Raw genomic sequence first — 12,282 nt, forward strand, 5'->3', positions numbered from 1 at the left:
ACAATATGTAATTGTAAGAAGAAAAAATCTTCTAAAAAATGTGGAATCAAACTTGTAGCTGTTGAGCGGATAAAATTTCAAAAAGTTCCAGTGATGTTTCCAGAAAGTCAACAACAAGAAAAGGATGAACAATATTTACTTCACCATCATCAACAATACCAACAACAAATGAAAAACCATCCAAATGATATTAACCAACAACAACCAAATCAAGGACCGAATCGCCAATACCAAGAAGAGGAACCCATGGACGATGATGAAGAAGAGGAAAATGAAGATCAGTACCAACCTGGACACAACAACTTCACTCCATATCCATATTACTACCAAAACCAGCAATCTAACCAGGATTTGATTTCCAATAACCATGGATTTAATCATGTTTACAATTCACTTCCACCTAACGCAAGGATAATCAATATCGACTGGAATCAAATCAACAAGAATTAAGTTTAATTGTCCTTCCTAAACATGTAAAAATGACTCTAGAATTGAAAAAAGTAAGTTGATCAGTTTGCCTTTTGGGTCATAACTTAGGCTTTGAAATCTCAATATTTACTGATCAATTTTATCTATGGATAAAATTGTTCAGTTACAAACCCGTTATGGGGTTTGGGTTCATAAAAAATAAAGTCCGTTGAGCTGACAATAAACTATGATCATTTGATATCTGTAAATATAATTGTGATTATTGACTTAGTTTTGATTGCTATGCATTTCAATTAATACTTCATAAAATTATTAGCAACTCACCGGTTGCTGAATACAAGCCATTATTTAGGAGCTCTTTTGTATCTAAAAACACAGCTTTTGATTGCATTTTATGTTGAATTTTGAAAGATAAAAGAATCAATCAAATGTAATTGTATACAAATCAATGAAAACCGGATCCCAATCCTAACCAACCATTTAAATTGTAACCATTAAATGACACTCTTTTGTGTCACTCTGATTACATTAAATTGAATGTTTCCTTGATCTTTACGCTTCTGGTTAAAGATGAATAAAAATAACATTTTGACAAAATGAAGATCAGTCTAAGTATAACAATTTTGATTCAATTGATCAACAATCTGTAAAGTGTATCAACTCAAACGATGAGTATTACAATAAAAAAGCAAACCAAGTCAATGTTACAATTTAGTTGATAAAACATTAAGTAATTTGATGATTTAGTCAATCTAGACCTTGGCTAACCTTCCCATTAAACAGTAGTAACGTTTACTTGCCAGATTGCAATGAATAATTTCGGAACAATTCATTTGCAATTTAACAGTTGTCAATTAGTGTAATTTCATTAAATATCAGTTTTATTAAACATGTTTTATTCAACATCAAACATTACCTAAAATTTTCTTGTGGAAACTTGAAGCCTATGATATCATCTGTTCATTACAACTTTACAATTTATATTTTGGTAAATATATTTTATTTGTGAATCTAACTTGGATTATTTAATATCTTTATTGTATACAAATCAATAAATTGTATTACTTTTATGTGTGTGTGTCTATCAATGGTGATAATATTGACTGATCTGCTGTTAACTTGAACCAATCTGATAATCATCAGAACCTGCCTTCACCAGTATTCATTGTGTTACTGTATCCATATTTAATCATCGTATTTTTGAATCTTCTCTTGACTTTGTTAATCACTGCTAATGAATTGTTAATCTTTACAATTGTCTTTTGTTTAAAATTGATAACATAACTGAAGCACTCTCAGATCATAGTTAAACCTCATCGATGTTTACTAATCATCAGTTTATATTTCTCGTCTGCCACCAATAATCAAGTTAAACACTGCCAGTTGTTAGCCAATTTTAATGAACAACCATTTCTTCATTGACAGTAAAAGATAAGCTTTAATGTCAAATATTGATACATTTTGTGGCTAATTGTGGCCCACTCAAACAGAGCTACTTTCAGTATTACAACTTCGTTATTAAAGTAATTCTGTGATAACCCAATAACAACGGGAAAATGAGTAAATTAACTCTGAAATTTGTGATCCTTTTCCTGGTTGCTCTGGTTTTACCCAACAAAAGTCAACAGCAAGATGTCGAGTTTAATTTATCCCTTTACAAGATTGGCCTCATGACTGATAGTCTAGACTATCCTAGCGATGAATTTCAAATTTGGACTCCTTCATCACCACCTGAAACTCAGTTAATTTTGACATCTTTATCATCTTCACAATCTTCCTCATCACTGCCAGTCAAGGATATTATGAGCGATAATGTGAGTATTCAAATTTCAATTTCTCATCCCCTTCTTAGGCCTACAATGTTTACATTTACAATGACTACCAAGGCCCATTTGCCAGCTAATGTCAACTAATTAGACATACTAATTCAATTGCTAGGTTCGTAATAAAGGCGGCTTTTTGATTCACATTTTCATCTTAATTTACACTTCATTATCACTGGCATTGTTATGTGATTCTTATTTTGTCCCTGCTCTTCAAGTCATCAGTAAAGGTAAGTCCATGTTAAATCAAACTTGTCCATAACATTAACTAATGACCATATTTTTAATGAAAAATTTTGTCAAATTTTCTCATATGCTTTATATGCTTACATCCAATAGCACTTTCATATCATCTTATGGAATGATATTTTGGTGAATCTTTAAGAAATAGAGATTTATTAGCTTACAGATTTGAATTATTAGACAAATTGACATCGAATTTATGAAATTCATTTTTAAATGGTTAAAAATAGATGTAAATTAATCACCAAGCAGCCTTTCAATCATTTATGTCAACCTTGCTTACCTTGTTAGATAATTTCCATTGGTTTTACTGCCTATCAGAAATGACGGAGTAACAATTACCAACTAACTGATTGAATGCAAACGATTAAATTGAGTAATGCTGATTTTTCATTAACTTCATGAGATATCATATCGATATTCAGATGAATTTTCATTGCCAGAATAACAAAACATATCTAAAGTCTATTGACCCAACTTTGATCAATGACAAGTATATTTTATGCTATCTGGTCTGATCTTAACATATGATCTGATTATTTCAACGGTTTAATAATCATTATAGATATTTTTAATAAATTGCAAGAATTAACAAATGTAAATAACCTTTAACCAGCAATCAAAGATAGACTTGGTGGTGTGGCTCGCATTTCTTGTTTAATTAAGATAACAATTTCACGAGGTAAACTGTTGTCTGTTTAAACAATTGACCCCTCAATTATCATTAAAAATATCAAATTAAACAAATGATTCTCAATGAAAATAGCAAACTCAATGATAATATCAAGACTGTTTAACCGGGAAATCAATCGTTTTTTAGATTTGCTTCATCAAAATACATTTTAAGCCAAAAAAGGTTCAATAACGTTTTAACGTAACAGCAAGACAATTAATTAAAATCTAATTAATATCCTGTTTACAGCGATTGCCATTTGAAATACCAATTTGTATCACTCATTCAAGATCCAATTGTATTGTTATTCAAGTACATTTAAGTACATTCAAGTCCAACATTGAAAACAATCAGGAATATTCAGCTTCTAGATGATAATTTAGGTGCAAAGTACTGGTCTGTGTGAACCAGGTTTATAATGTTAAAACCAAATGTTTACAATCTGTTGAGCAGATGATTTACTGATTACCACTGATTATGTAAATATTAATAAGACTGTTTGATGTACCATTTGACAGGATTGAAGATTCCCGATGACGTTTCTGGAGCTACTTTAATGGCAATGGGTACTTCAGCGCCCGAATTGTTTACATCTTTGATTGCGCTTTTTCAAGGAGAGAGTGACATTGGTACAGGTGGGTTAACTGAGGAAGAAACTGTGAATTGAGAAGGAAAAGAAGACTAATTATTCAATTTAAAACAATTAGGTACCATTTTGGGAAGTGCAATATTTAACCTTGTTGGTGTTCCTGCTGTTTGTGGTATATCTATTTATATTTGGGGCAATAAGCCATCCAAAGTGTCACCATTTCCCGTCGTTCGAGATTCAGTATTTTACGCTGTAACCGTATTGGCACTTTATCTGACACTTAAGGACAATATAATTGATTTGTAAGTCAATTAGAGATGAAACCAGAATCCAATATAATTTGAAATATTAACCTCTCACCATGTTTTTGCCAATTTTTGTTTCCATTTTTTAAACCAATAATTTAGGCCTGAATCAAGTGTATTGATACTCCTCTATGGAATCTATATATTCATTATGTACATAAATTCACGAATTTCCGATTTCATATCCAGTCTTGTACCAGACTTATCCCTGGCTTCATCACCATCATCATCGTCATTGATCAATGAGGAGAAAGGTCTTGTTGATAAAAATGTGCAAGTTGAAAACATTTTAAATGTTGGCGGTAAAATTAACCTATCAGCTGAGTATCTGCCAAATAACTCATGTAAGTTGTGTGAAGAGGACAATTTGTTATTTATTTTTTAATGTTAATTTGACTTTGTTTATTAATATCTTCAGATGGGTCAATCAGTGAAGCTGGAACTGATGAAGATGTCGACTGGATCATTGAGATACCATTTTTGAAGTATTTCCTGGCTCCTATCAATTTTGTTTTTTCAATAACAATTCCTAATCACAATAGATGGACAACTCTATCCTTTATCATATCGTCAGTTTACATTGGATTGTTAACTTATGTCGCTGTCTGGGCCGTTAATTTATTAGGTTAGTCTTAATGACTTTGGTTAAATCTCAATTGTTTAACTTTCAATTTGTATTTTTTTGTTCAATAGGATTCACTTTGGGTATTCCAGATGCAATTGCTGGTGTAACAATCATGGCTGCAGCCTCATCAGTCCCTGAACTGGTATCAAACGTTATTATAATCAAGAAAACAGGTAAACCAGATTTAACCAAATTTTTGAAATACATTTGTAATCTTTCAACCAGAATGACAACCCATGAATACCTAATCAATCATAAGTTTAGATTTACTGACGTTTAATTACTGGGGAGGAAAAAATCAGATTAGACTGAACCAAGTTAAGTTTGGAGAAATAATGATCAGCTCATAATTAAATGATAGAGATTTCAGCAATCAAAGGGAATACAATAAATGTGCCTAATTACTCAGTCATTATAACTATAAATCAGTAATAAATTAATCATTGAAACGTTTTCTGACGCAAATCAATCTATTTGTGGGAATCTCAGGATATCAAGCTTTTCACAAGTTCAATACAGATAATAATTTGATTGTATTTCAAGTACTCTTCCTAGTAATTGTTTTGATAAATTATTTGGTAAACTCATTCTGATAACTTTTTTTACGTTCACAGGTAAAGCAAACACTGCTCTATCCAATGCAATTGGATCTAATGTGTTTGATATCTTAATTTGTCTTGGAGTTCCTTGGTTCATTAGGATTGTAATCAATTATTTTCAAAATATTCATCCAACATCTATTCATCTTCAAAGTAAAGCATTACCAATAACAACACTATCAATTTTAACTGCAATTTTGGCTCTTCTGGTTATCTTGAGGATAAGTAGATGGAGATTAGGTTTAAGTGTTGGATTAATGTCAACCATGGTTTACATCATATTAACTGTTCTCAGCTGTTCACTTGGAGTATCGATGTAATAATCAGCTAAATTAATAACCTTATTTAAGAAAAGGTTGAACAATCAATCTCTGTTTTACCTTAAAGTGATCAATCTTTTCCTGACTAATGTAAAAACTTGAATCAAATCAATTTTGAAAATCTAATTATTTTTAATCAATAAAATGTAAACCATTGCGCACAAATTTAACTGCTGCTTGATTCAGTATTTCTTAGGAATGAGTTGACAATCAGAATTTCAACAAAATGAATTTAAGCTATAAAAGTATGAGAAATTTTTCTCCAGCAAAGTTCATCACTTTACGTAATTGTTTCTTCATATTGTGTCTCATCGGGTGCTTTTTGCAAGTCAGGAAATTGGTTCGTATCTATGAAAATTTTGATCATATTACTCGAGTTACAATTGAAACTCGCACAGAAACTATCGTTCCTGATTTTTCAATTTGTTTTGAGCCAATGTCGTTGATTGATCCTGATAAACTTTTTAAGCATCAACCAGAATTTGCAGCATCTATTGGAGTACATGACGCCGAATCTTGGTACACAATGCTTCAAACAAATGGAAGTATTTTGAATTCTTTATTGACAGGTAATTTGACAATCAAACAAATTACTGATTTATTGTATGAAACGGGAAGATTTATTGAAAGTGTTGAATTATCAGTTGGTTCAAGGAAACCTGTCCTCGATTTATGTAAAGTGAAACGATTCTACAATGCCGGACATACTTGCATTTTATTGCAGTTTAATCACAGCAAGTCACAAGAATTGGATCCTCAGTTTGAGTTGAAGAACAATAAAAATTTTCTGGCTCGAATTTCTTTGCAGCAAGGAATCGCTAAACATATTCCTAGAGTTTTCTCAACACTTGTCGAACCTGACACTCTTCCTTGGGGTCACAAAGCCACTTGGGTCAATTTACCACTCCAACAAGAACCATCTCGAATACCAATTGATTTCCGAACAATGAAGAATCAATATTTACCGCATCCATATCGGGCTCAATGCATTACTTATTCCAAACTCGGTTATAAAAGTCAAGCTGCTGCTCGGAGTGAATGTCTCAACCGTTTGTCGACTAAATTGCTTGGTAACCCGTTTCATTCAGCCATATACGAAGCAAACTTGGATATGTACATTGGTTCCTCTGCTTTTGAAAAAAATCAGGCAAATAAAACATATGTCAATATTATTGGTCAAATAGTTGTTGAGTGCTATAAGAAATACAACAGAAAAGATTGTATTAAAACTGCTATACTTATTGAGGTAAAACCACCAATCCATGCTAAGGAAAACAGCACGATCCAGTTGGAATTTCCTAAAGGTCCTAATATATTTATCCGACAAGAGCCAGCGTCCACATTAACTGAATTGATGATTTCGGTTGCAAGCATAACGACTTCGTGGTTTGGGATATCCCTTACCGTCCAAATTCAAAAGATCGTTTCCACAGTGGCAGCATTGACAAACGCTATAAGAAAAAAGAAAAAATTAGTCAACGAATCCAAAGTTGAATATTTTGATGAGCAAAACAATAAAAAATCACTAGCTCCTAAGAGACTTGTAAGCAATCGTAAAATGTTCGAACGCCGTGATTACACTAATAGACTGTATATTTTGGCTTACCAAGGATTAATTCACGAAAGACAAGTAGCTGAATCATTTGGAAAATTCAATCATCCTTTTCATTACTTGGAGCAGGATGTAACAAGAAAAATGAAAAGGAGGGAAAGTCTTAAAAATCAACAAGATTTCACTAATCATTGAGTTGTTTGAATTCGTCACAATTCTTAGTTTTCAATACGTACTCCACACTTTTGAACATTTCATTTTCACCATTAAAAAAATTATTGCTACTTTAAATTATCTGTAATAAATTAGAAATATAATTATAAAATTTGGATCTTTATTCAATTGATTGAAAAACCGGTAAAATTTTTGCTTTGGTATATTTCTTAGATATTCCCCAATAGATGGCAGAAGCTGTGAGGTTACCAAAACTGAGATTGGGATTGAAATACACTTGTGTTTACAAAATTAATTTCTAGTTTATTCCGATTATTAATTTATTATACAAATGTAAGTTTAATTAGTGAAAAAATACTGGATATTTGTGCAAGGAAGTCAGTGTTTGACTCTTAATTTTTTTCCATTGCTGTTCTTTGCAATAATTATCGACAGTTTGTTATCATGTTTGATGAAGTTTGATGAAAAAATCAACGAACGTTTTCATCTTTTGAAATTATCTGATAATCAATTCAATTCTGTAGTGGATGAATTTGACATGAAGTTCGATGGTCAACCAAGAATTAAAGATAAAAAAGTCAATCTTAAATGGAGGACTGGGATTGATTAAGAATACATCAATTTATAAAGTAAATAACATGCAGGTTAACATAAGATGAAATAGAGATGGGAATTGTTGTGGTTATCAAAATAGTCCAGAGATGATAATTTTTCTTACATGGTCAGTACTGAGAGATCTTTTTTAAACAACTAAATTTGTTTTATCATCATGTTAATTAAATGATCAATATCCAGTGACTCTTCAACTATTGATTAGGGAATCAGAGATGATCCTATGAGACGCAAAATTTATCCACTTAGACGATAGACTGTATAAAAAGTAGAGGTAAAAGATTTACAAATGTGAACAGAAGAGTGTTATATTCTGGTTCAGTCATGTTGATTCGTTTTTCACGTTTGAACACGATGAGGATGGTGAAGATGATGATGAAGGAGGAAGGAAAGATGACAATAGGAAATATATTTTTTCTGTATATAAAAGGAAACATTGAAAAGCTCAAGTAAAAAAACAAGGTTCATCAATAAGAATCTTCATTGACCGTCTCAATGGACAGTGTATAACAAAGCCAAATATAAAATTGAATCCATGTTGAGGTATATTCTCAGGTGACTGCTTCTGATTCTTTTCTTACTCTCATTTTCACCTTTATACTCTCAATTTATTTATATAACTATCTATAACAATCTGTACCACATTCATTTTTTTCACTTCATTTTCAACCCATTTTGTTTTCTTTTTTTTCCCTTGTCTTCAACTTATGTTTCCCTCCATTTAATCTATCCTCAACCTTTACTGTTACCTTGTTTAACTTTATAACCACCATAGGGATCTTTAAATGCTCTCAATTCAATCTGAATCTGTTCTTTTGGGCTCATTTCTTTGTTTGCTTTATCACCATCTCCTTTGAAGTAAGCAAAATATTACATATCGCCAATTGATCAACTGGAAAGATAACCATAACCTGGTCAAAATCACCGCAGGTAAGCCAAAGAAATCAGATTATAAGCCACCTCGAATTCAATTTTTGCTTTTCTTTTGCCCAATGAGAAAAGCAGAAAATATCTCAATTATATAAATACTTTGTTCCTTACAATTTATCCACTGAACTATCTGATAAACTTTCAAATCTTTTCAAATCTTTCGAAATTCCAGTGATTTTTTTGTCCAATTGTACAACATTATAAGCTTATCCAACCAGGTTGCATGATTCAAGTAAGCAGTCTTTGAATGCCAACTAATGCCAAGTTACCATTAAGGGAATTGTCAACTGGGGTTGTATTAATGAGGAAAACCATAAGCAGACTAAAGATAAATATCAACCAATGAACAGCATAAGTCAAGGGATCAATTGCAAACATTCCGGTCATGGTTAGCACTGAATCAAAGGTCGAAACTCGAGATTCTTCTTGGACGCTTGCCTTTACACCATTTGCCTTGGTTTTGTCTCTCTTTACAAACTCATTTATTATTTCACAATGTTCCTTAACCATGTAAAAAATGTTTCATGTCCGAGTTTTCAACTGACTTCTGAAATGTAATCAATATTTAATTAGTTTGTTTGTTCTAGATTGTATTAACAAGAATCACAATCAATAATTGATGTAGTCTTCAGTACTCACCCCAATTTACTATCATGATCTTTAGTAATGTTGAGTTAGTAATTTGACAAGTTTATGTGTTAATCGATTCATCATCATGTCCGAATCTGTGAAATTTTTATAAACAAAAAAAGCATGAGAAATGACAAAATAAAAATAAGTCGAAACATCAGAGTTTGGAAGCACTTTTAACATATATAAATGTGTAATCATGTGTTGACAATGCTACTGCAAAAAAAATCTATATACAATTTGTTTCCATTATTTTAGCCAATTTAGTAAATAACAAATTGATATTAAGATCAATTTTTACCTGGTCAGGATTAACTTTTAATCAAAATCTAATGTTAACTATCCTTTATCTAATTTTTCTTCTCGATTTAACTTCATTTTTCTTAGCTTTGACATTTAACTCAATTTACAAGCTTTTTTGCAGGTGTAAATGTATAAACCATCAAAAATAGCAATAACAACATTGAACCAAGTTGATCCTTTGAAATAATAAAAAAAAGACTAACTGTAAAAGCCAATTAACTGATTAGTTTTACTTTATCGTTTTGTCCACCTTCAAATGTCCATCGATTGTTACTTTCGTCTTTCTTTATCATCCTTTTATCTTCCTTATTCTGTGACAAATTTTCAGCTATTTTCAAGTCTTTTCAGTATCTAAACAAGTAAGAAATAAGAATGAATTGAATGAAATGTAAAAGATATTTAACCTGCAAGATCAAGTCTCAGATCATTTAACTTGCAGTCGATAAATGAAGTTGATGACTTCTTCGCTTTAAATGCATTTTGATCACAGGTGAAAATTAAATTGTAAAGAGTAATCTTACTTTGCTCTTTGTTAAATCGATTGCAATTGAATTGCTGTTTATCAACTTGTAAATATGGTCACCAGATTATTGCTAATTTGATGTAAAAAACAAAACCCAAAATGTCACTCCTCCAGGCAACAGCTTTACTTGATATAAAATGTGATATACAATTAGCTCTCGATAATAACATAACCTGACCAAATCGTAGGACCACTATTATTTTGGTCTAGTTGAGTCATTGATCATCAATAATACGGAACAATTACCAGTATTGATAGTGAACCATAGAGTTGAAGTAAATCTGAAAAATTGAAATGAAAGAGACAGAGAAACAAAGAGTAACAAAACAAATAATGATGGTTAAAAGAAATGCAATTAAATGGTTAATAAACAAATTGAATGAAATGAGCAACACGGAAACATAAACATGGCAAAAACAAGGCGAAAGATGATAAGGAAAGAAGAGAAAGCAAAAAGGAGAAAAGAGAAAGAGAATCAAAACTGATTAGCCTCTTTTTATATTTCAGCTTGTGACATTGAATGAAGCGTATAAAGACTTTATACAGTTATAATATTAACTTGTCTTTCAAGGCCAGATTAAGACCTTTAAAAGTATCGCTACTGTATAAGAGACACAGTATGTCGCTCTTTACTTGTACCGACCTCTCTGATTCACCCCGAGTTATTCCTCCTCCTCCTCCTCCTCCTCATCTTCATCTCTAGCCTTCTTTCATTTGAACCTCTATCAACTCGATATCCATATGTTGCTCACTAGCTTTACTGGCTTCAACTTGAATTCAGCTCATCCTTGCCAATGAATATAATGTATTATAAATATACACACACAATAAAATTGTAGTGTAAAAAATTATTTGTTGTTGGTCGTAAATAAATAGGAAAAGAAAGAGAGTCCAAAAATGAGCAAACATGCTGTCCAACAACTGTATAATTGCGGCCTTTTCTTTTCCCTTTCGATGTTGCTTTCGATTTTGCTTTCTCCTTGTTCCCCCTATTATTCGAATGAATATCTCTCAATTTGATAGACCTCAATTTTCCTTGAGCTTCATTTGCCTTGTCAAATTTGGATTTTTTTCTTCTTCTTTCATTGCTTTTTCATCTTCCTCTTCCTTCTCCCTCTCCTTTGGATGGTTCCTACTTTGATTCAACCTGCTATAGCAATAATAATACAAAATACATATTAGTTGTTATACTACAATGACAATATAATAATAATAAAAAATCATAATAATAAATATTGTGCTGTTGAAGTAATAATAATAATAAACATGAAAATCAACAAACCTCACTCTATAGCAAGAAATATGCTTCATAAATATGTAAGACAATCAAGAGCTAATTTTATAGTACTTTTTTTAACAGCTTGACTGGTGACAATTATGATTTCATGGCTTTATAATTGCCTGCTTTCATTTTTTATCCCGTGCTTTGTTTGCAGTGAATACTCCAAATTTGTTTGAATGGTAAACAGCAATTCATTTGTTTTCGTCAAGCAGATTTCGCGAAAAAATGAACTGCAGATTAAATTGAACGGCTTCTAAGATACTCGGGCCAAGGAAAGTTTAACCGAAAAGATGAAAATTGTTATGAAAAAGGTCCAAAGGACAACATAATCCTTCCTCCTTGGAGACACATTGGCTACTAGATTAGGCTGAAATCCTTGAGAAATCTGTAAATCACTGGTGTTTGCGCCAGGATGGAAATAAATGCAGAGAACAGTCAGAAATGGTCAAATGATGAACCAAATTAGAATCAGCTAATAGTCATTTCAATTCACAGATTGTCAACAGATGAACACGGTCAAGTTGGTGTAAATACATTGCAGTAATTGTTAATCCATTTAAAGCTCAGATGGAGTCTATTTCCAATGAATCCTTGCACCAGTCTTTATCGATGAGTAAAACAAAGATCCAGGTTTAGCTAATTTAGATGGATACCTAAATTTATGATAAAA

The 12,282-nt window shown here is 31.6% G+C and overlaps 1 protein-coding gene and 1 long non-coding RNA gene across 3 annotated transcripts; both read left to right on the forward strand.

Moving 5' to 3' along the window:
- Positions 1–1,776: 1,776 nt before the first annotated feature.
- LOC107369686 (sodium/potassium/calcium exchanger 5) lies at positions 1,777–5,776 on the forward strand. The gene is made up of 8 exons (XM_015937664.3): positions 1,777–2,243; positions 2,368–2,482; positions 3,687–3,803; positions 3,876–4,059; positions 4,165–4,406; positions 4,481–4,687; positions 4,756–4,860; positions 5,302–5,776. Exons 1-8 carry the CDS (start codon positions 1,986–1,988, stop codon positions 5,604–5,606), a joined length of 1,533 nt encoding a protein of 510 aa, XP_015793150.2. The 5' UTR covers positions 1,777–1,985; the 3' UTR covers positions 5,607–5,776.
- Positions 5,777–7,602: 1,826 nt separating this feature from the next.
- Positions 7,603–9,664, forward strand: LOC149094377 (uncharacterized). Of its 2 annotated transcripts, none has more exons than XR_016200977.1 (2): positions 7,603–8,499; positions 8,720–9,664. It is a non-coding gene; the product is annotated as an uncharacterized LOC149094377 (long non-coding RNA). The 2 variants fall into 2 exon arrangements; XR_016200978.1 differs by having other exon boundaries at positions 7,603–8,487.
- Positions 9,665–12,282: the final 2,618 nt, after the last annotated feature.

This window comes from Tetranychus urticae, chromosome 1 (assembly GCF_039701765.1).
Source record: "Tetranychus urticae isolate SD_2017Ah chromosome 1, NJAU_TeUrti_SD_1.0, whole genome shotgun sequence".
Lineage (NCBI taxonomy): Eukaryota > Metazoa > Arthropoda > Arachnida > Trombidiformes > Tetranychidae > Tetranychus > Tetranychus urticae.